General features: G+C 44.7%; 1 protein-coding gene across 1 annotated transcript; it reads left to right on the forward strand.

The window, feature by feature from the left end:
• Positions 1 to 1,740: 1,740 nt before the first annotated feature.
• On the forward strand, positions 1,741 to 24,489 carry LOC144099982 (uncharacterized). Its single transcript, XM_077633030.1, has 9 exons — positions 1,741 to 1,829; positions 2,235 to 2,432; positions 3,763 to 3,985; positions 5,773 to 5,926; positions 11,416 to 11,528; positions 13,973 to 14,108; positions 16,949 to 17,125; positions 19,505 to 19,627; positions 24,217 to 24,489. The coding sequence occupies exons 1-9, from the start codon at positions 1,757 to 1,759 to the stop codon at positions 24,424 to 24,426; spliced, it is 1,407 nt and encodes a 468-aa protein (XP_077489156.1). The 5' UTR covers positions 1,741 to 1,756; the 3' UTR covers positions 24,427 to 24,489.
• Positions 24,490 to 24,722: the final 233 nt, after the last annotated feature.

Raw genomic sequence — 24,722 nt, forward strand, 5'->3', positions numbered from 1 at the left:
TATATTTTTCATTTCGATTTGCTTTTTCAGACACCATGCATACGTCGTAAGTAACCTTGTATTGAAGCGAGCACTCTTTTACTTTCACAGCTGCTTTGGTAAAGGCCAGAGGGACTACAGAGGAAAGTTCATTCTCAAAAAACAAAAATCGTTGCTCGCATTCCGGTGGCTCCTCTACGCTCGAGTACACCTTTTCTGAGCTCAAGTAGAGAACAGAAGATTATTAAAAAAAGGCAATCGAAACCAATGGCTGCCTTTACTGGGCGCGTTATAGAAACGGGCGGAAACTCTTTAAAGATTTGAAACGATCCCTGAATAAACGCTGGCTCTTTCACTGCGACAAGCCCGCGTTAGCACTTAGCAAAGCGCTCCCCCCTTCCCATTTTGCCCATTCTCCACACATAGTTGTTCATCCATGTTCAGCATTGTGGAATTCTTATTAACAATGAGGCATCTAGGCCAGCAACTGTTTTTTTTGCAGCTTTAGTTGTTGTTGCTGTTGTTGCACAAAAGGCCATTGAACATTCTTCTTATGGCTTGCACAAGTCATCCTATCATGCGTGTCATTTTCCATTTTTCAATTCAAGTTAGACTGCTGAAAGAGGCGAAAAAAACCCATCTGAAAATATGCGAGAGAAGAGTTTTGTTCTTCACGTGCTCAGCTGTCAAACGTCACTGTATGTGCACCATCTTCCTAAGTCCAGCTATGGTTCATTGAGGGTTAGCTCCGCCTGTAACCTTACGCAACGTGTGAGCTGCTACTGCAGACAGTTTTAATCACGCCCTTATCTCTCCCACAAGCACAACTGCTAGGTGAAATTGTTTAACCACAAGCTGTGAGACTCTACAACTCACAGGAAGGAATCATGCTTGCAGGAGTCTGAATGCGGAAGAGTAGTTAACCAAACATAACGGAAGGGCTTAGGCACCTCTAAAAAACTCAAGTGAGAGCCGTATGAATAAGGAGGAATCGATACAGCAGCAGTGCAGCATTTTTCGGCAAGACAAAGCCGCCGTAGACTGTTGAGGCTCTCTAAGGGAAGTATTCTTTACCCAGTATATGACGTTCGAACGCAAGTTCGAGGACACGTCTGAAAATACGCGAGAGCTCAGAACTTACTGTATACGCTCGTTCAGCAGCATCGGGTCTCAATGAGCGCATGTACCCCGGGAGTTCTTGAGTCTGCATATTGATTTGTAGTCTTTTGGGCACTGTGAACCAGCCTTGTGGAACTTCTGGAAGCCCTTGGGTTATGTTTGGTTCTCTACTCTCCTTCTCGGACAGAGGTGTTAGACGTCGACTTCTGCAAACATGATTACGTTCTTTCGATGGCATAGTCTCACAGCCTGAAGTCAAGCAGATAACAGCATAAGAAAAGTTAGGATTCTCGTCGGTTGTGTGCCCTAATTGATTAAATATACATTCATGAACGCCTAACATGGCAGCTAGATTGCGCATGCGCGAAATAATTTTTTCCTCGTGCTTCCCTTTTATGCAAAGTATTAATCTTCATAACCATTTTCATCAGCCTGACTACTCCCACTGCTGGGAGGCGTCTCCCATATGTCTCCACCCTGTCCTATGCCTGCTGTGGCCACCGTATTCCCGCAAACTTCTTAATCTCATCCGCCCACCTAACTTTCTGCCGCCTCCTGCTACGCTTGCCTTCTGTTGGAACCCATTCCGTAATCCATCACCCTGTTACCTTATTTGCTCTGTTTTCTCTTTCACAGAAAACACCAAACGGCCGCAACCATGCTTATAACCTGCTGCTTAGTCGCCGTCATTGCCCTTGCAGCCCTAATCGTGCTGATGCTTGTGGTATTCGGTAAGCACTGTCTTGTCACAGCACTGCACGAAATGTGTCACTGTCCTTTCCATCCATCACTTCATATTTGCTTGTGGTCACGTTTGCGCGCCTTTCACTCTTTCATTCATCGCAGCCCTCGTGACGTCATAAATCTTGAATATTACACACCAAGCACCCATACCTAGCAAGCCGTGTTGTACCATAACATATTATGCTGCAGTGAACCGTGCAACACCATATGGTGCCGTATCATGCCGCACTTCACCGCAATTGCTGGAACAGTCACTGGTCAGGAGAAGGCGGGTGTTTAAGGTCACACGTATATTGCGTCAACGTTGCCGTACCACGTGACCGCGGAGGAACTCCCGTGTAGAGCAGCCAGTGCACACGTGACTAACTAAACCCCTGCGCCCTATGTACCAGGCACAGAGTTTGGCTTCGGCACCGAAACCGTGGTTCCGGACGACACGAACGCGCCCCCTCTGCCGTCCCTCTACCCCGTAGTACGGCTGCCGAGCCGCACTGTGAGGGTGACGATGGCGACTGATACCACCATTACTACTGCGACTGCGACTCGTACCACCATCACGCCAACAGCGTCGACCCAGTCGCCTAGGGCAGGTCAGTGATGCGGCTGCAGTCCACCCATGTAATCCTATGAAGGGTTGCTATTGATTTCAACTCTCTTTATCCAAAAGCTCGGTTTATTCGAAGTGACTCTTTGGTCTCTATTAGAACGGCTTCCTCTTAATTTGGTTCCCGCGTAATTCAATATAATCTTCTGTCTTCTGCGAAGTCAGAATTTGAGAGTTGATTGCGTTAAATAGTGAACAACAATATGTCTGTCTGTTCGTCAGGGCAGAGGACGTGACTTCGACAGAATTGTGCCCGTAGCATCCTTGCCTCGGGTGAAATAGAGCAGTGCTATTAGGCTGCTGTACAAAAAAGCATGTAGATTGCACCTTTCCCGGTCCTCCTCCTGCCATTATTGGATCTTTGGCAACATACGCCAGTCCCTGTGTACATTCTTAATTGTGGCAACTTCATTTAGTTACCTTTTACCACTCGAAACTCGTCATTTTTGACGCTTTCACCAGGCGGCCATTGCGTCACTAATCTTCAGGGATCGCCCTGATGAGCGATTCCTGTCGCTCGGTTGCCGAGACTGAAAGCCTGCGAAAAAGTAAAAAAATATTTCACACATTTTTTTTTCTCGACAAAGTAACGCTATATGCGAGTTGGTTGCCAGGCGCATTTGAATATAATATGCTCGCTTTGGCTGGTTGGTGCGCTGTGACGTTGGAAGTAGGAAATAGTATAGTTATAAGACAGCAGCTACATGCAGACAAATCGCCGAGCCGGTATGTCCTAAATTGTCTGCCTGTCCCTACAGTGTTTTTTCGTTTCGGCTTTGGGACACTTGAGAATGCCTTTGTTTAGCCTATTAATGTAACGCTTGCGTGTGAGCCTGTACCTGCGAATTAATTTCGGTCCTGTGTGGATCCAAAGTTTTCCAGTCGCTTTATTGATCAACAGTTGCCTCATGTGAATAAAGATGTGTCGTCGCTCATAAAATCCGCTTGAGTGGCTGGAGTGAAGTCACGTCACCAGACCAGATAATTCTCATAGGCTGGATGGGAATGACGTCACCGACCGATTAAATCCAAGCGGCCGGACAGAAGTGACGTCCTCACAAAAGATAATTCTTATTGGCTGGATGAAGTGACGTCACCTGATGGAAAGCGACGTCACTTACGGCAAAGGCATCAAAAGCTTCTAATAATATCTTACCACATAATGTAACCAGGTGCCCTCATAAATTTTTCCAAGTCCTCTAGCGAAGGTAATTTAGTGGTCAAAAGGGTTCATGCCACAAGTGCTCGTGTTGTCCAATAGTAGGCTCGCCTAACGCAAAGCAGCAAGATGCGAGTTGTTTCACCATCGCGCGTAGTCATTGACGAGCAGCCCTTGGTCTGCACCATGGGCTCCCGAACCAGCTTCGGACAGATGTTTCCGCCAGACGGCCTCTGCGAGTACATCTTCTACGACTCGGTCGAGAAGGACAACCGGAATGCGCTGGCCTCCCCTAACCGGTGGGGCAATGACCTGCGCATCTTCATTGCGTCCTATGTCCGGTATACCACCACGGCCTTCGGAATTGGATTCAGCTATGAGTGAGTGGCAGCCATCTTGAACCATCGGAACCATCGCAATCTGCTCTTGAGGGGCGCTGTGGTAGATCTGCCAATTTCGCTCAATTCCAGCAGTGAAGGCTGACACGTCTAGAAATTTTGTTCGTTTTTGCGTTTTCAGAACAACCGCCTTCACTGAGTATTTTCGTAGTAATCACTCGCTCAATATAAGCTGTGAACTCACTTCGACACAGGTATTGAAGGCGTGCCGAATGACTTCCATGTGGCATTTCTTGATAGAAATGTATTTTTTGTGTGGTTTCGTATTTAATGCAAAATATTTCAAACTGCCATTTTGTTTACATCTAGCCCATTATTGTAAAAACAAGACAAGTTAAAAGGCTGATCTTTTCTCCGGCTTTACCTAGCTGAAGTTGCAAAACTACTGTTGTAGAATGGCACATATCTAGCCTCTAGGGTTTTCAAGTCAGCAATTTTGGTTCAGTTTAAAGCAAGGAAACGGGGAGTAAAACAGAACAGACCATAATAAGCTTTGTGCAATAGCTCCTTAGAAAACGGGTCTTAAATATGCCTCCAGATACATCGGAGGCATAGCACCTGCCCTTAAGCAAAACATTTGTAACCGCGTTCCGCCCTGCATTCAAACAGCTGTGACCAAAGGGGGTAATGAATCGTTCTTTCACGCAACTGTTCAACACGAGTGACGATAATTTTGTCTCCTCAATTTCTGCGCTTGAAAAAATAACCGAAAGTTGTTAATTTGTTTCGCATATCTCCTTCTGTGATGAGAAAGTCATTTTAAGTCGTTATTTACGAGGGAAGGTCATCAGACGTTATGATTATTTATTTCTTACAATCTGCAGCCCTTCAATTTCCGGTGAGCCTCTGTTTTCTTTGTACGTATAACGCTGACAACCAATCATTCTTTTATAACTTTCTCACCCTGCCCGTCCACATTTCGTAGAAGTCCAACATCAGACCAGAGCAATAAATTAACCTCGGTATTGAACGCATCGATATCAGGGAAAGCTAGAAAAATTTATCAGGAGAGAAGAAAGGTGGGAGCAGGAGGATTTATTTTCCATCCAATTACACCCCGCCAAGCACACGAAGTCTGTCAAGAAAAATCACAATGGTGCCCTTGGTATAGATTTCTCGAAGGGTTTGTTCCGCGTAATTTTAATGGCCATCTCGTGAGGGTGCTACTGGTGCAGGCGGACAGTGAACGAGTAATATCACTCGCCGCGAATGAAGAAGTATCGTTTTTTTAAGAGAAATGGAAGAAGAAGGTCGAGGTGAAAAAACTGCTTGTTCAGATAAAACAGCGAAATACCGAAACTGTGCAATTAAACGGGAAAAAAAGATCTATGTCCAGTTGCAAAAGCTGACAAGAAAAAATATGAGCAGAAAAAGTAAGAATGGAAATGTACTGAAGATTTCAGGTTAAATTTGATGTTATGGAAATCGTGAATTGGCGCCTGAAATATAGTAGCGGCTGCGTAAGTAGCGTTATTCAGTGGTAGACTTCTGCTTTCCTGGGCTTACGCGCGGTACAAAGAATTTAGATCATTTTTTATAGCCTGAGTGTCTGACTTGATTAAAAAATTTTGTGGCGTGGGAAAGCAGCTGCCGATATCTGAAAGAACACATAGTGTCGCTTATGATTAGCCGTGGTTAGAATCGGCGGGCTCATCCCACTCCTACCTCCATTAGAGTCCTAAGTAACTGCCTTTCGAGCTTAATAATTCCACTGATGCACGTGTGAAGAGAAGTACCATCAATATGTGGTGTTCATCGCCCTGGTGCAGCAAGGTGTTCAGCCTGGTACGCCAGCTGAATACGACCAATTCTTCACTGCTGGATCCCTTCTGGAGCAAGAACATCTTCCACTTCGGCATCCTGGACACGGCCACGAGGAATGCTCGGCAAGTTGACGTGGAGCTCGCCCTGAAAGTCTTGCAGGTATAAGTACTACGGCTACTTACTTTTCACCTTCTGCACATCGCATACGCTAACTCCAGCGCTGGCCCATCGAAGTGGAGAGGAGAAACGAAGTGGGCATATGCTTGGGCCTGCGATCTCAGTGTGTGTCTCGTAGGCCGGAAGAGAAAAAAAAATGGCAGTGCCTTAATTTAGCTAACCCTAGAATTCAGCGAAAACCAAGCACGCTTGCTAAGCGTCTGAGGCTCGTCCATGGCAGCTCCGCTACACGCTCGTGACAGCCGTTCTATATATAGAAGTTTTACAGCGCCGTATCATGGCGACTGCCATTTTGATCACGTGAGCACGCCGCCATTACACGCCTTTTGACTGCTCGGCGCGTGCCTCGTCAGGACGGCTGCCGCGTCTGATGGTTAGGTTCCGACAGGCAGTGTTTCCGCTGATACGATTGTAAAAGAGTGGGAAGAAGACACTGTGGTTTGCCCAAGGATTCGAAGGATATGTGAGAACCCCAAATTTATCTCTTGAAAACGGCGTCTGGCTTCATGTTGCGGAGCCAGCCAACGGATGGATCGCCTGAGCCTTGTCTTTGCACCCGCAGAAGGCTTTGCTAAATGTTTTTTATTGTTATTACCTAAAACGGCAAGGTTTATTGCTCCTACGGCAGCGCAGGTCGTTGTTGTATTGTGTACATGCATGCAGACAATGCTCTAAAACGCTCACATGCACATCGTACGAATTTGTTTGCAACCTGTTAACGGTGCTTAGAAAACCTGGAATATTTTTTACTTGTTTCTTAAACAAATAAAGGCGACGAAAATAAATAGACACACAAATTTTAACTATTATGACAGCAATACCATGTATGAAGCATCCTTCACGAGCTGGCGTGCAATCGTTTCGAAGGATTCCGCGATATAATTCTTATAACGCGCGCACGGCAACGCGTTCATACTACATGAAGTTCATAACTATGTTAGCCTCACATATGAGATTGTGCTACGCTCCACGCTCGATATGCGGACATGGAAATGGTAGAGGTCTCTTTGGTGGTAAGTAATCAACTTCACTCAGAGCGCTGGCCTGCGGAGCCATTTTTAGTTACTGTCTCGATGAACCGCTAGGAAGTGACAGCCACCCAGCACAGCAGCCATAACGCAAATGCTTTATTCCGAATATGGTCCACGAAAATCACATTACTTGGAGCGAAGTTCAACCGTAGCACCAAAAAAGCATGCATACAAGGACGGTAAGCGTTGTCTGTTCGCACGGCTGTGCACTGCACGATCTACAGTAGCGGGATGTAGGAGCGTAAGTCGTGCTTCTTTTCCGTTCCTAATTCGGCCTCGGGCGTTGTTGTTACTATAATTCCCGCACACCTTAACTTTGGAGCAATGGGGTCTCGCTACAGACGCAAGCGCAACTGCACAGCAACTGAAAGCACGAAATGACGGTTTCGGTCGCGGAACAGCTTCTTCATAAGACTTTGTTGTGCACTGGCCGTCGCAAAATTTCCAAGGTCAAAACCGTTCTTTCTATATTGGCTATCTAGCACTGGCGAACGTGTTTGTCGCGTTCGCCCTTTCGGAAAGGGTGCATGGCGAACGGCTGCGAACAGGGGCAGTACGTCCTTGTGCAGTTCGATTCCGTGAGGCTCGCAAACGATCGCATCCCGCACCTTTAACTCTCTGTCACAATTCTTGCAATCCACAACACAGCACGCATTTCCTCTGCCTTCCTCCATCTTCGTAGAAATAACCCTTCGGCAGCCACCCGCGATATTTCCATTACTGCCTCGAGGCAATGTCGTAATGTCGCCGTGTTCTGAGCGCGTCTGTGGCGCCATCCGGTATCAAACGGAAGAACTGAGCGCTGTAAACGGTCTATACCCACGCGACCACGTGGTTTTGGGATGCTATCACATGGCCTTACGACACCCCATCGGATTTCATCACGTGGCTTTACATCAACCCATCGGATGTTCTTATGGTTAAAGATCAACCCAAAGGTCACCTAATGTCAAAGGTCACAGGTCAAATGTTAAAAAAGGTAATTGTCATGGTCAGGGTTTCGACACCATAACTGTACCACATATGGTCATACACGGCTGACCTTGGTTGGGCTGACGGTCGTTCAAGGTCATTATCCAGCCTACGCGACGATTGCTTTACCTAGCGTAATGAAGCTTTTCGCTCCAAAAAAGTGCGCTCAGGAGGAGAGAAGAAAAGATGCATATAGGAAGCATTCGTGCGGTGTGAGCGGGATTGCATGTACGCACTGATGACTTTCAGAAGCACGGAGAACGTAGTTCAACCGCCAAATATGGAAAACTAAGCACATTTAGAGGGCCTAATACAGTTACCTGGAGTTTAAAAAAAAAAAAAAGCTCTACAGAAGTCGTGCGAGCGAGCTTGCATATCGTTTCTCTGAAAATTGATGACGAAACGATCGATTTCGTCCCCGTTTATATGCAACCACCTATTAATTTTGAAGGGTGCCTGCACTGTAAACATAATTTACCCTTTAATAGAGTAAAAAGAGAACAGACACTCCTCTTGCACACTTACCCGTTTAGGAACCGGGTATGCTGTCAATGCCCCGTGATAGATTTTGAACACGAAGTATACTGAATGCTTCACTTCACTTCACTTTATTTCCTTAAAGACCCTTGTGTGAGGGTATTGCATAAGGGATGGGACACACATAGATTAACAACAGAAAAAGTACACAAAAATTGAAGGAGTTATACAAAGAAAAATGATTATCGTGATGCAAACAAACGCGTAATTTGGTTAAGAAACATAGTTTGGCATGTGATGGCAGCAAGTTCATGGGGAAGGCCGTTCCGGTCACTAGCAGTCCGGGGAAAGAATGATGAAGAAAAAGTTGCTGTGCGTGCTCGTGGCCGAGATACCTGCTGCTGATGTCCGGTGCGAAGAGAAAAGCGCGCTGGGGGAGGGCAGATATAGGGTTCCTGTGATAGCTCGGTATAAAAGAATTTATGAAATAGGAATAAACTAGCAATGTGGCGACGAAGTGCAAGAGTAGGTAGATTGGACTGCGATTTCAGAGCTGATATGCTGATATCAAAAGAGTATGAGGAATGAATGAATCTAGTTGCCCCATTTTGAACTGATTCAAGTGAGTTAGTAAGGTATACTTGTTTCGGAGACCAGATGGGCGATGCGTATTCTAATTTTGATCTAACTAGTGATGTGTATGCGAGTAGCTTAACATGCTGGGGGGCAGAGTGGAGATGACGCTTTAAGCAGCCAAGCGTTTTGTTAGCAGATGAAATAATGTTCGCGATATGGCTATTCCACGTGAGGTCATGACTAAGATGAACACCGAGATATTTATATGATTGGACAGGGTCGATAGGAACGTTAAGAGATAGAGTAGGGGAACAGCAGGGGATTACTGCGACGGTGGAAAGATATATACTTGCATTTGTTTACATTAAGTGTCAGCCAGTCGTTGCACCAGTTTTGTACCAGATTTAGGTTATCTTGTAGGGATTGCTGGTGAACGGAGTCAGTAACTGTTTTGTAAATAACGCAATCGTCGGCAGACACCCGAATATGGCAATATAATTTCTGAGGTAGGTCGTTAATATAAATTAGAAACAAAAGAGCCCCTAGGACGGATCCTTGGGGCACCCCTGAGGAAACTGGAAATAAGTTAGACATTTGATTATTAATGACGACTGATTGGTAACGGTGAGTCAAAAATTTTTTTATTCATGCTAGTATGTCAGGATGCAAGCTTAGGCAGGAAAGTTTCAGAAATAGGCGGTTGTGGGGTACCTTGTCAAAAGCCTTAGCAAAGTCGAGGAAGATTGCGTCGGTTTGGAGGTTAGCGTCAAGGTTGGCATGCAGGTCATGAACGAAGATAGCTTATTGAGTTTCACAGGAGTATCCTTTACGAAATTCGTGTTATGATGGATGGAAGAAATTATTTGAGTCCAGAAACTGCATTGTTAAAGAGTAAATGACGTGTTTCATGAGCTTGCAGGGTATGCTGGTTAGTGATATGGGGCGGTAGTTAAGTGGCGAATCTTTTTTGCCCGACTTGTGGACTGGAACGACCTTCCCCACTTTCCAGTCGTGGGGTATGATACCCGTTGAAATGGACTGCGCGAACAGCAAGCATAGGAACTTGGCAGATGCATGGCGAGTGTTCTTTAGGACTTTTGTGTTAATTCCATCAATGCCGGTGGATGAAGAAAGTTTTAATTTATCTATTAGAAGGGATACGCCGGTTTCTGCGAACGTAACGGTTGGCATTGCAGTTGTGGGGTCATTGGTTGTCATGAGGGGTGGTGGTTCTTGTTCTTTAGTGAATACAGATGCGAAGGCAGAATTAAATATGTTAGCGCACTCAACGTCCGAAATAACACGTCCAGAATTGCCAGTCAGGGTAACAACGCGCGAAGATTGGGGATTTAAAAGCTGCCAGAATTAGTCGGGTTATTTGTAAGTATATTTGGCAAGTCGATATGATAAAAGGAACCTTTAGCGTTTTTTAGTGCGACCAACTACGCCTTTTCAGCACTAATATTTTTCCCAATAGCAACAAAGCCATGCCCCCCCCCCCCCCCCCCCCCCCCCCCCACAAAAGTGTAGTAACTTGATGCAGTTGCAAATGGAAAGAAGCTTTTAAACGCGGCACCGGAGGTCTTGAGATATGCGTTTAGAGGAGACAGAAACCTTGGTTAAACTCGTTCTAACTGCAAGAATTTAGCATGGTTTGGAGAAGGAATCTGTTTGTTCCCTACAGAATGTATTCAGTATTTCTTATCATTGAAATTTACCTCAAGTTTGGGCAGCATATCCTGCCACTGTTACGGAGAGCGCTAGAGGACCGTTTACTTACTTTTTACTTCCTTACAGGGTTAATCACGTTTACAGTGTGCCAGCGTCCAATTGGGACAGTGCCCTTTTTGCTTAAGGAGCACGAGCCTGTTGCTTCCTATTCGCTTCGTGTAAAGATTCATTGTACAGAGAAAGCATGCCAAGGGTGTGTAGCCCATCTTCTTTTAAATGCGTATCAGAGTTTGGTGCAACAAGGTTCAGAGACGCACAGTCCATAGTTTTTTGGTGCTGCCGTTTCGTATTGCATTCAAACTGATACGGCAGACAGCCAGACTAAAACAAACCTAACGCTGATTCATGCTAGTCTTCAATGATCGCTTAGCTGACATCGGCCACGAATTCGTGCATCATAAGACAGTATAGTCAGTAAAGAATAAAATACTAATGGGTGATCATAAGCAATGAAACAATAGCGCTAGATGAGATGATAGTAGTTATAGTTCTAGTTAGTGATAAGTGAGGTTAGTGAAGTTCTGAAAATGAAATGAAAATGGCCATTGGGAAAATCGAATTGAGGAAGGCGTTCAGGTTGAGGGCTTTTACGGTAAACGACTTTTGGCCAAATGCCTTTGTAATATAAGATGCTTTCACATTCACAGCATGTAAGGTCATGAAGTGCCCGCCGTAATTTTTCAGGCCCTCGACACGCATGCCGAGAAGCAGAGGCAGCAGGGCAATCCGTCTTTCATTTTCTTCGCCGGAGTAATTTTTGATGACACCTGGACCAGCTTCTACAACGACAAATTTACGTGAGTAGCCATGCGACTACATTTGTTTGCACTGGTTACGAAACCATCGCTGAAAACGAGCGATAGGAGACTTCCAATAACTGATGCTGACTGTCAGGAATGCGGAGCCTAATGTGATTTTGAAGCATTCCTCAACCGCTCATTACATTGCTCTTTGTGGCACGACAGTACTCAGACCACGCATTCTGGACCACTTAACGTGCCGTATTTTGCATGCATGAACCGCGGATCCGGACCACGAGAGTGAAATAATTGCACGAATAAGAATGAGGCGGAGTGCATTTGGCAGGTAGTATTAGATCACAAATGGCAGTTCGAAGGTAGCTACAAACAGGAAAGTATATGATATATGGCATGGAAACATGGAAGGCAACGAAAAAGAATGAAATTATTTTGAGGATAGCACACCGAGCTATGGAATTACGCATGGCGGGAGCGCTTGGGATGATGATGAACCTAAGTTACTTAAATGGCACTCATTTGGCGAATCTCAACGACGTGCCGAACTTACCTGTGGCTAAGAGCTTCTGGTCCTAAAAAGTAAGCCAGGTGACCGGAAACCCGGTGGCATTAAAGCTCACCTAAGCTTGACAAGCCTAGTTTCCTTTCATGAGCATACAAAAAAAATGATTCCCAAACTTGACAGAGTGCTCCATTTTCGAAGTCTGAACAAATCTACCGCGTCTGCCGGGGCGAATGCACCCCAAGTCAATCAATCAATCAATAAATCAATCAAGCAATCAATCAATTAATGAGCATTTATTTCGCCAGCAAAGTGTACAGGTGGTGAAAAAGGGCGGCGGAGAAAAAGCTGCAAGTTTCGTAGCTTGACAAAAGCCCCGTCCGCCCCTAGAGCAGTGACAGGCTATAGTACATGTAAAAAAAAAAAACGCGCATGCACACACACTGATAACGAAAGAAAAAAACATGTAATCGATGCTGATCAAGCGATACAAAGAAATACCACTCAGATCTGTCATTTATGATAACATGTAACAGAAAACTTTGTCGAAATAGCACATGGTTATCAAATATGTAAATCTTGGAAGGCAGATGCATGCAGTTCACAAGAGAGACAGAAAAACACGATTGCACTTGTAATTGAATATTTCATTCATTTTTGTCTAGTGAAATGTGATGCATATTACCTAAAATAATAATTCTGTCAGGCGCCGATTATTTAGTGTCAATACATCGATACCTAGTTGATGAAAGTAGTTTATTAGTTTAGGTAGAGTACAACTTGCCCGCTGCAGACCGTACTCTGTGCGTGAGAATGGTATTTGCCATGGGGGTTGGTGTCTATATGGGTGCACGTAGTGAGTGTGTTTGAGGTTGGCATTTCGTAAAAAGGAGTCCAGTTTTCTATGGACTGCATTTTCATAACATCTTAGTAGTTTGTTATTACTGCTTTGTTATTACTGCTTTATTTTGTAAAATAGTCAATTTATGCAGGTTTTGGGACGTCGTATTTCCCCAAACTGACACACAGTAACAGAGATGAGAATGGAAAAGAGAATGGTATATGAGTTTTTTTATGGCGACAGGAAGTGAATGCCGGGTTCTGTTAAGCACGCCAACTGATTTGCGAATTTTTGTACACATAGCGTTAAGATGTTCATACCAGGACATGTTTTCTGAGAAAATTACTCCTAAAGTCCGCCAACCTGGCTCTGAGTAAACAGGCAATTTTGCGGCGCTTAAGCTCCGGGGGGCGGAAAATTCGCGATATGTAACGTGAAATTCGAATTAACTAGAAAACAATAAACAACCGTACTAAACGCGAATAAATGAGAGCAACTAGGTTACAGGTTAAATGTGAAGGCGAAATGTGGCGTTGCAGAAAGTAATCACAGCTGATGGAGTTTGTCATTGGTGGATGCAGACATGTCTTATCTATATACTGTTTGGACAATGCAAATCCAATGTGTCTAGCCAGTCAGTACTCTTTATAAAGTTCAGATTCAGGTGGACGGTTCTGTAGCAGTACTTTCTCCGATGTCAGTCGAAGTGCGCATCCATTCGTGTGCTCCCGAGGCCAGGTGGCATAACAAGCATCAAAATGTAACGGCATTTCAAGTCTGATAAGAAAGTTTGGAATGCAGAAATTTCACCCTATACACAGTCTTCGACGAAGACTTGTTGACTGCTACACAGAGGAGGACATATTACCTGCGGAACGTCCGTTTTAGTTAGAGTGTTACCTCAGTACGCCAGTCCACTCTTCTTGAACGGATGGCCACACCACGCGATTCTGCGGTAACACAAAGCCTGCAATCTTGTCCCGTTCTGGTCTCTATTTTTGGAAGTTTCACATTTCCCCAATCAGTACCGGCTGGTAAAATGAAAATTTAACTACTTATAATCTTTAAACTGAAGCCATGGACATTTATGACTAGCCGTTTATAGCGGGGTGAGCCTTGGGTGTCGATATGCACATGCAGGAACTTATACAAGCCAGACCTGTTCATCGCCCAAGGCCATTACTTCTACGGTGACAACATCTTCCCGGATTGTCGCGTGATGCCACCTACAGCACTCGTCAGACCGAGAGGGCTACACAATTACCAGCACGACCTGGTGAGAACCCAGTGCATGGAAATCACGTTATATTTGCTTCATGCTTAATTGTTGCACAGCATCCGCGGTGGCTTAGCGGTTATGGTGCTCGGCCGCTGGCCCAATAGACGCGGGTTCGATCCCGACCGCGGTGGTCGCATTTAAATGGGGCGAAATATTAAAGGCCCGTCGATTGTGCGATGTCAGTGCGCGTTAAAGAACTCCATGTGATCGATATTATCCGGAGCCCTCCTTCCCTTGTAGCCTGAGTCGCTTTGGGACGTTAAAGCCCGATAAAACCAAACTTTTATCGTTGCTGACACCATCTCAGTATATCTCGGTGGAAGCCCTCATGAAAATGAGGAGTAGGAAATGGTTTAGGTTTGGTTTATGAGGTTCCAAAGCGACTGAGGGTATGGGGGTCGGCGTAGTTGAGAGAGCCATATAATTTCAACCATTTGGGGTTCTTTTATCTGCACTGACATCTTGCAATACGCGGACCTCTAACATTTCGCCTCCATCGAAATGCGACCGGCACGGCCAGGGTCGAACCCGCGTCTTCCGGGTCCCCTGCCGGGCGTCATAACCACTCAGCCCTCGCGGCGGCTTAGGAGGAAATGGATACATAATGCAAAGTTCAGGCACCTGAGATGAATTTAGGGGCGTTGAAGGGGCACCGTTGTCACGTGCCAGCCATATTATTGTGCTAGTTATGTTTTATGGCCAGTAAAATAAACTATTTTACGTAAACGGTACCTTTGTGCAAGCGTTTCAGTTAGCTGTTTTCCAAACCGATCAACCGGTTGTCTATTAAAACTTGTTTCTCAAGCCAATAATCAAAAGCTAGCTAATCAGGCTGTACTGATAATTAACTTTGAAGAGCTAAAGAATACTGAAGACTAGCCCATCCGGCTCTGAACAACCACCAGTTGGTTTCACTGGAGCTAGGCCACTCTTTGTTTTTAAAAATCTTGTTTACATTTAGCTGGGACACCTGGTTATACACCGGGCAGGTTGTGATGACGTCACAGGGTCACGTGAATTACGTGGCAGGTGATCCACCTGCTTTAACACATACCACGACAAACTGCTGCGTGCTTAAACGTGGCTGCACACACTCTCCTAGCTCAAATATTCCCGCTTGGCCTAACTACGGAAGTCGGCTGCAATTTTTATTTTTTGCTGCAAGGCCCGAGAGGTCCAGTTACTTCCTTTTTATGGAGCACGCTTCGGCGATAAAACTCTTCTCACGCCATACCTAGTGAAAATCAGGAAGCACTTTAAGCACATGTAAGCACGTGTCGCTGGTGGGCTAGCTATGAGACAATAAACTATCATATTTTCTTTTCGGAATATGTGAGAGAATGTCAAATGTCGAAACGAGCTCTGTAGGATTTTTTGTCGGAATCTGTACATAATACAGGAGGCAGCTGATACGCATCAGGAGAAAATTTTAGTTGCCGAAGTTGAGAAATCGATGAGCGCTGGTAATTCATGCGTTGTAATACTGGCTTCAAGAACAAAGTGCAAACTCAGAAGATGTAGATCGTCTTGAATAACAGTAGTGGTGACGTTTGCACCAAGGTACACATAAGCAGCTTTATTTCCCGACCTTAAAGGAAAGCTACCGCGTGACATGTTGCTGGTTCACATCTCTCAGCAAGTGCACACGCAGAGAAGAGTGCTTCAGAGTAAAACGGATTTTTTTGTAGCGAGAGCTACGTTACGATAGCATTTCGAGCCTTCAGCGTGGCAGCGCCGTGGCAGTGGTAGCGCCGCGACCCCGTGGCTGCACTGCCACGCTGTCACGTGGCTTGCCACGTGGTGCGGAGCAGCTGCTGCTGACGGCGGCGCGGCGCGCCGGCGAAACCGAGCTGCAACAGCTGCGCGCATGCGCCGTGTCAAATGGGACGAATATGAAGGAACGCCCAGCGAAACGGAGGGTCGAAAGATTGACTTTGCAATTCAACCGAGCAATTTCCACTCGTCGAGCTGTAGCTATAGATCGCGTGACTCTAGGTTTAACCAGAGCTAAACCACCGCCATTTCTTTTCCTGAGACGCGTATTGAGACGCTGATACATCACCGGTGTCACATGGAAGCTTTTATACACTCTACACACTAATACGCCGATGTGGGAGTAAAAAAGCAGTGCGCTTTCCTCTACCGCACTCCTTTTTATAAAAGGGTGCTCGCTAGAGGACAGCTTACTCCCTTTTTACTGATTTCTGTTTAGAGTGTATTCTGCGATTTATTTCTCACTGAGGAAAATATGCAATGCTGTAAGGTACTATTATAAAAATATTGCAGGCAGTGGTCCAATGCGTAGCAAAACTTTTAAAATTTGTCAATCCTACCCACCGAGTAGTAAAGATGCCATAGAAAACCAAAGGGGTACGTTTTTGACGATAGTTAAACGCTAATACCAAAAAGGAAGCTCCCGAGGGTAGACCTGGGGATGTATTGATTGATATAATGAAAGTACAGGGTTAATTGGAAAGACATGGGCGAGGCTTTTGACCTGCAGTTTGCGTAATCATTCATGATGATGTGGATGATAATGAAATCTCGCGAAGTATGAAATAATTGCGTTCATAACCAACTTCCCTTTGAAAAATGACCTTGTCCAGAATTTTTCTTAGTATGTGAGCAGAAATTGCCTCAAAACTTACAAATGGTAGCAGTTATACGGCTCCAAGATACCAATGACACCATATCTAGTACCTCTAGTCCCAACAGCCGGCTGACTTCCTATACACGGTACACTGAACGGCGATAATTAAACCAAGAGTACTAGTACGCAAGTACCGGGACTTCTGCTCAGAAACGCGCAGCCGCAACGTATCGACGCTTTCGTGCAGACCATGGCGGCTGACACCTTTAACAAGTTGTCGGCACTGGGACAGCCACTAATCTGGGCTCTCTCGGTCACCATCAAAGGCCGCTGGACGATGAACCCGCCCAATCAAGGGAACGCAGACTTCCTCAGGAACTGCGTGCACAACACAAGCGCCCCTTCCTTTGGCAGGTTTTCCGAGGTGAGCCGCAATTCTGGCGCCCTTTCTGTCCGGAAGGACTTGTGGGGCGTTGACGTGCCTGTGTACACTGCGGTAAGCTCTAAAAGGGAACACGCAATTCATAGTCAAGCATTTAGAGGCATGTTGCTGTGTTTAAATAAACAAATATCATCTGCATATAACCTTACGAGTGGACATCTGCACTCTAAGAAAAAATTGGTAGTGGTAGCGGCTTAGCTCAGCTATGCCAGTATGTACTTGTGAAAGCTAAGGCAAAGCTTGGTTAGCCTTGGTTGATCTTGGCTGCAAGTCCAGGTTAGTCTGGTTGTCTGGCTAGTTGTCACTTGTTTCGTCACGTGGTTGGTCACGTGGTGCCGTGCGAGCACAGTGGCAATGTGAATGTGAGCACGGCGAAACTGAGAGCTCAAGGCCAATGCAGCTTTCGCTACAAAAAAAAAACAGCCTAAGAGGAAGCAAATACAACTTTAGTCATCAAAACCCTCGTAAGTCCCTAAGTTTGCACGCGGTACTACTCTTTTCCACAAACGCGTGCCGTGTGCAAACTGAGCGGACTAACTGCTAAGAAGAAGACTGATGTGGGAGGAGAGAGGGGGTCGAACCGCATCATAGCTGCACGAGAAAACATTGACTAAAATAGTACTCGGACTTTTCCAAGCGAAGGATGTCGTCTAAGGCCAGTGACAGCACCGCCGCTGTCCGTGCCGAAGCGGATAGACTATTTTGTGTGAGAAAAAGACTTCATGGAACCGAAGTGACCGTCAACTGAGAAAGCACACAAACAAGTGCTACAAGCTTCAACATGGGTCGAATGTGTTGTAAAGCTTACCGTTGAGCAAGTATACGTAGTTTCATTTCGTTGCCATTTGTTTGCAAGTTTTTGTGACGCTGTAAAATACCGGTAACACTTAGGGAAACGATGAGTGACAGTCAAGTCCTGTCGTCACTGCCCACAGGTAACAAAACGAAGTGAACCATGACCTTCTGTATTTGTTTTCATAGGCCCTAATGTGCAGGTGTCACTAGCTACAATAAGACCCCCTTATCCACAAAGAACGAGAACAAATATTTGCGGTTGTGAAGTGCCGGGCGTAAGATATACACGGCTTGTCGCTTCTTTTTTGGCCAAAAACGCCATTTAGACCTTTGCGCGCATGCTTTAAGGCTTGTTGCAACAAGGTAGCTTGTTGCAAAAGCATGACAGCAAATCATCGTATTTTGCTCTAAACAGCAATACGTTTGATAAAACCGAGCGGTAAACCCAAGCAATGTGTGCGCTTCGCATGCAAGGCTTTTATTTTCTGCTGCGAACCGTCTGCTGTGGTGGCTTGTCATGACGTCGCTCGGTTCCCAATACAAAGGGTGTTGGTTTGAATTCTCGTATTACCGTGTACGTTTCTTTATCATTTGTTGTTATTACGTGTGATAAGTGCTGTCGGAAATTATCCCACCATGAATTATGTGGAAATCGCGCTTCGTTTGCCTTCTTTTTAAACGCCTGAGGACTAACTGGCGCAGCCCTTACATTGGGGACGCACAGTCAGATCCTTTGCAGTTTGTCCCGAAGAGGACTATGGTTGTGACGAATCTGAGAGGTTAGTCGTTTAAGTTAGTCCCGAAGAGGACTAATGGTTGTGCATAATCGGTTAGTCGTCGAGACGACTAACCTCTCACCTGCCCTTAGTCCCTTTTTAATTAGTCTGTCTCAAGGACTTCGCGTAGAAACGCAGTATGCAATACGCGTGATTTTATTGCTCGCGTGATATACATACTGCAGACGTAAAGCTAAAGTATTAATTTGTGTTTATGATAATAAAGTTGCGTCATTTATAGCAGGACACTGATCAATATGACGGGTCCTATGGACATCATCTGGTCTCGAAGACGACAGGACGCCGAGTCGAAGCTAAGAGCAGTGCTGTAATATCGATCTTAATTCAAATATTTTGTCTCATCTATCTATGCACGTGTCTGTGGTAGCGGAAGCAGGCAGTCGCCTCTGTCCGACGCTTCCTTCCTGGCGCGATGTAACTTTTTATAGGAAGCTCTCATCCCTAAAAGCTAAGAGGAGTTTTATAGTTGTCTGTTGTGTTGATGTTTGTCCCGTAGCAAAACACAGGTTTGGCTGAGAAAAATTGATTTAAAGTTTTGACTCAAATTTTTTTCCTCGACCATGTCCTAAACTGTTGTTGTTAGAACGGAATTGTTAACGGGGTTACATTTAAAGGCTGTGTAGCAGTGTATCAGGGGTCCGAGTGTTTATACACTTATGAACTCTATAAATAAACCGACATTATTGCCATGCGCATATCAGAGACTCAGCCATTTACATCGGGGAAGGCGAATTTTAAGGCATTTTGGGGTGTTCCCATAATTTCCCAGATTTGCAGAAACTCGAGGTTCCTTCACCGCAGCTACAGTCAGGCGTTTGATGCCATCCTGGCTGTCAATGACACGGATAACATTTCGTTCGCCTACGACAACGAAGTAGCCCTCTGCAACAAGGTGAGGTTGCTCTTAGTTCGTGTGAAATGTATCTAACGGCTACTAAGCACATCGTGTTCCTATGGTAGCTGCGTTCTCATTCATGAAGGAAAAGTGTGTAGGTTCCAGGGCCCAATAGAAATAAATGACTTGGTAGCTAAATCGCAGGGTTCCATCTGGTAAAAGCTGTCATAGTTGCCTTTTTAACATCATTATGCGGTCTGCGGAACGGAAGGGGAATATCGGTATTGTTCTACCCATCTACAATATGCGAAGAAAGGTCTGGCGGGAGAATGGCGTAATTTTGAGGCTTTCAGGAAATGCAAAAGAGCCAGCCTGCGTTTTGTCAGTGAAAAGTGATGGTGAATTAAGGAAAGGCGAGTAAGATCTGGCATTGTGTTTTCATTGATGAAAGTTCGAATGTTGCTTGTACGCGATTAGAATACTGCTTATTTACCAACAGCGCCATTTGTGATATTACAATGGAAGACAAGGATATAAATTCAATGGACTCAGGACGACGTAGTGGCGGTGAGGTTATAAAAACATTGGAAATAAAAAAAGCAATACTGCACTCTCCAGCAATTGAATAGAACAAATTTTGTCTCGAAGAGTGAATGAAAAAAAAAAACACGATGATTTGAACAAATGAGTTCAAGCTCACAATTCGCGTACTTTATGGCCATAAGCAATGCGCTTGGGTCCTCCATGTGGGTGAAAATGGTACTGCCCTCTTGGAATACCAGTCATAGTGATATAAATGCGCCGACAAAAATACGCCTTAACTTTCTCCTCCTCACTTCAAGAGGCTACCTTGTATATCTAATCAGAACATACTTCTTAGGTTCCTATAATTTCCAGAAACATAGTGGACTGCCAAGTTTTTTGTTTTTTTCTCCTCCTCCTTTGGGCAACATACAGGTATTGCCCACGAGGCAAGACAAAAGGAGGTGCTAAACCTCCTGACTGGGTCTTGTTCTGGACCCTTTTCAATTTACTTATGTAAAAATTTCTCCATGGGTCATATATACAGTACCCTTATGTTCTAGCACAGACGTAATGCAAGTTTTCAACAGTAAATGTTTAGAATCTTGCGCAAACAGCCTCATGTAACAACGCAAACACCGCAAACAACCCTTACGAGAAGCAAACAACCTGCCGACGCCAACACAGTTTCGATACAAGGAACATTCCTACATACCTAGATTTCACAACAGATTGAGGTAAGCCCTCGTTTATGTTGTGGACATAAGTACATTCTGTTTTCTCCCAATACACACGTGTACTGTTTTCTGCAAGTTTAGTTTCATGTGCCACTGCTTACACCCGCGGGACACTATATAGGTTTTTTGTAATATTTGTGAATCTTGGGCATTTTTCGCTTTTCTATATAGAGAAAAATCGCTGGAAAACAACTGCATGCAGGAAGTAACATTTTCTAACATATCATTATTATACACAAGAAAAAGAAGAGGTCCAAAAACTGATCGCTCCAAAAATATTGACGTACTGAGGTTAAATTTATGTTACGTCACACCATTTATGGTTAAAAACTTAGATACTAAACTTAAATATAAACAGGCACAATTACCAACCTTGAGACTTACCTTGAAACAACACGGCTTCTGAACCAATTAAACACAATGTAATGAATGAAACCTTTTTTTGAAATCTCTAAGCATGTAATTAATGATGCTAGAAGGATTCAATTCTTCGCATACCTTAAGAGCAAACTCTACACGTTGTATTATGGAGGATTTCCATTGCCGGTAGCCATCCCGGTCTGGAATTATTACTGAACTATAAGTGAGACCATTTCAAATGTTTGTGAATGAGATGTGGTTCAGAGCTCTACAAGCTTTGCTTATTAGGAATATAGTGTGCTCATTAACGATTAATTCCCGAGTCCTAGTCCTACGAACCGGAACCATGTAGGCAAGTTCTATTCGCTATAGGCAGAGAACTGATGAGCGAAGATATCTAGAAAAAAATTTGCAGGACGCTTAATAAGCGTGTTGCAGCGTTGCCAAGGGATGCAAAGCGATCGCCCGTTCGGCGCGACGCGTGGCCCGTTGGACAATTTAAGGAAAGGGCGCCTGTCTCACATATCTCGGTGGACACCCGAACCGGGCCGTAAGGGAAGGAAAATTAAATGATAACTGGATTAAGAAAATCCAGTTTTCATTTAATTTTCCTTCTCTTACGGCCCGGTTCGGGTGTCCACCGAGATATGTGAGACAGGCGCCCTTTCCTGGATTTAAGAAAACACCCGCCGTGGTGGCTCAGTGGTTAGGGCGCTCGACTACTGATCCGGAGTTCCCGGGTTCGAACCCGACTGCGGCGGCTGCGTCTTTATGGAGGAAAAACGCCAAGGCGCCCGTGTGCTGTGCGATGTCAGTGCAAGTTAAAGATCCCCAGGTGGTCGAAATTATTCCGGAGCCCTCCACTACGGCACCTATCTCTTCCTTTCTTCTTTTACTCCCTCCTTTATCCCTTCCCTTACGGCGCGGTTCAGGTGTCCAACGATATATGAGACAGATACTGCGCCATTTCCTTTCCCCCAAAAACCAATTATTATTATTATTATTTAAGAAAAGAAAATGACGCCTGTATCGCAATTCCCGCTGGATACCTGTACCGCGCCGAAAGGGAAGGAAAATCTCTCCTCTTACAGCGCGGTTCAGGTGTCCGAGATGCGCCATTTTTCGCTCACGGCCAACGCCGCCAACGACACCGGCTTTTCTGTGACACGAGCTTCCTAACGCTGTCGCGTTAGTAAAGCAGCTAGAATGGTGATTTAAGCTGTGCACATGTCTTTAAAAGACAATTAGACGCAATTCTGGGGCACTGAGTGTGACGTCACTCGTGCTCCGACATACGCCGGCTCGAGCGAAGCGCGGTGTTGACTAGCGTAGTGAAGTTTTTCGCTTCAAAATTCTTTGGATGGGCTCACAAGGTCGCCGAGAGCCATGGGCTCGAAGCCATCTTGTATAGTGCCCACTAGAGTTCGGTGCTGACAATAAACGTTTTCCAATTAATAGACAGATCAAAGAGCATCCGGCTTTGGACACGTTCACGCGCTGAAGAAGCGCTGCGATTACGCTTCTGTCTCTTTCTATGTCCGTCATAGCATTAAGCTGAATTGGATTATAATGAATGTCCCGCGAATTTTTAATGGGTTTTACATGAGGTAGAAAGGCAAGGAATGCATTTGGATTGCTTTCAGCATACATCTCGGTCGTACTATCTTTTGTTCTGAAAACTTTGTTTAGGGCAGGTGGATTAATTTTCCTAAAGATTTGCGTCTACATCCTGCCTCTTTGCACCACTGTTTAGTTTGCACTTCCGAATATTGTTACCTCTGGGTCTCTTTTTGCTTTCTTTGTGTACTTTTGGAAGTACGATTGTAAATTTTGGAAGTACGATTGCTACTACCATGGCGGAGCTTGTCTAGAAAGCGCTGCTATTACGTGCTACTTATTATTGCCTCTAGTTTTTCGTATTTTCAGTTACAGCTCTGATATCATATGACATTTGATTATGTTGTCATTCAGATATATAAAGCTGTTTAGTGATCTTAATATTTGATAGTTTTTTGCACCTAAGTAACTACGTTGGTTGTTATTATTTGGATTTCGCATGTTTCTTTTGCCCAACATTTGCCTTACGTTTAGCTTTTCACTAGCATAGCCAGAAAAAGGAGAAGCAAATATCACTATTCCGATATATTCGAGATATGGGAGAGAGGTTTTTCCTGCAGTGGGCATAGTCAAACTGATGATGTTGAGCATTTTAGCAGAGTTTTTTTTCATTTAGAGAAATAAGTGGTCCAGGGATTACTTTAGATAGGCGGCAGCTTTTAAGGGAGCACAACACAACTAAGTCTTGCTGGAATCCTAATATAACTGATGGCTTGAAGTTGTCTTACACGCAACGCAACATCTCGTTTTTATAACTTAAATATTCTTCAATCCGCTATTTTGTAATTTTAGCATGGCTGTAGAAAAACAAAATATCAGACAAAGTACAAAGACAAAGCACAAATAAAGAGTGGCAGAGTGAAGCAGAACAAATGACATAGGAACTGGGGAAATTGGAAATTTGGTTTTTGAGGAAACGTAATGGCGCAGTATCTGTCTCACATATTGGCGGATACCAGAACCGCGCCGTAAAGGAAAGGAGGACGGTGGGAGTTAAAGTAGAAAGGAGAGGAGAAACAAGTGCCCTAGTGTAGGGCTCCGGACTAATTTCGACCACATGGGGATCTTTAACCTGCACTGACATCGCACAGCATACGGGCGCCTCCTGGGGCAAAGGAACTAGTTTATCGTCACATAAGGTGATTTAACATCACAAAACACTACAGATTCGGATTCTAATGCCTTGACGTTGTCTCATTTCAACACAACGTGACATTCTTTTGTCAACTGCTGGCTACAGCGCTTCTAGCGGACTGCCTACCTTAATTCCTTCCTCAATCATATCGACCTCTACTTAACAAAATTTTGCAAAAAATAAATTTCTTCCTTTGATTTGCTGTGCTCGGAAAGGAAAAAAAATATTTGCGAACGTTTCGACTCGGGATTAGTATTCTTCCCTTTCCTCGACAGCTGTGCGCCGTAAAGACCATTCACCCGACCTTGCGCTTTGGGATCGTCGTGTACGACCTGGAGTACGAAGACTTCCTGAACACCTGCGGGAGGATGAACAAGTTTGGGGCCTTTTCGAGGCTCCACGCTATCCGAGGCATCATCAACTACTTCAGGACGACGTTCAGCAATGCTGCAGCTGCGGCTGGCTGCCACCAGCTCGTCACGTGACAGCCCCTTGTCGACTGCTGGCTATGGCGCCTCCGACTATAGCGGATTAAAATTCGTGAATGAAGCGGGTGAATGAGTTTTTTTATCGTACTAAAAATAAAGGCAAGGCAAAGAAATTTAAAATGACTATTACCTCTGTGAAGCGAAATATTCTGGGACACATACGACAAAAGGTTAATCCGAAGGCTGAAATTTAACCTCCAATACAAAGAAAGTATATATTTACAAAAACTGCAGTTTAAAATTAGTGATTTGTTAAACATCCGAAGAAACATTTTCAATCAATCAATCAATCA

Source organism: Amblyomma americanum, chromosome 8, assembly GCF_052857255.1.
Source record: "Amblyomma americanum isolate KBUSLIRL-KWMA chromosome 8, ASM5285725v1, whole genome shotgun sequence".
In the NCBI taxonomy this organism is placed as follows: domain Eukaryota; kingdom Metazoa; phylum Arthropoda; class Arachnida; order Ixodida; family Ixodidae; genus Amblyomma; species Amblyomma americanum.

What these genes read in the sequence shown, in the direction of transcription:
- LOC144099982 (XM_077633030.1), top strand. Translation starts at nt 1,757, where the DNA reads ATGCTTATAACCTGCTGCTTAGTCGCCGTCATTGCCCTTGCAGCCCTA. An exon ending in GCTGATGCTTGTGGTATTCG is followed by an intron (nt 1,830 to 2,234) that starts GTAAGCACTGTC and finishes CCTATGTACCAG; the next exon opens with GCACAGAGTTTGGCTTCGGC. An exon ending in GACCCAGTCGCCTAGGGCAG is followed by an intron (nt 2,433 to 3,762) that starts GTCAGTGATGCG and finishes CATCGCGCGTAG; the next exon opens with TCATTGACGAGCAGCCCTTG.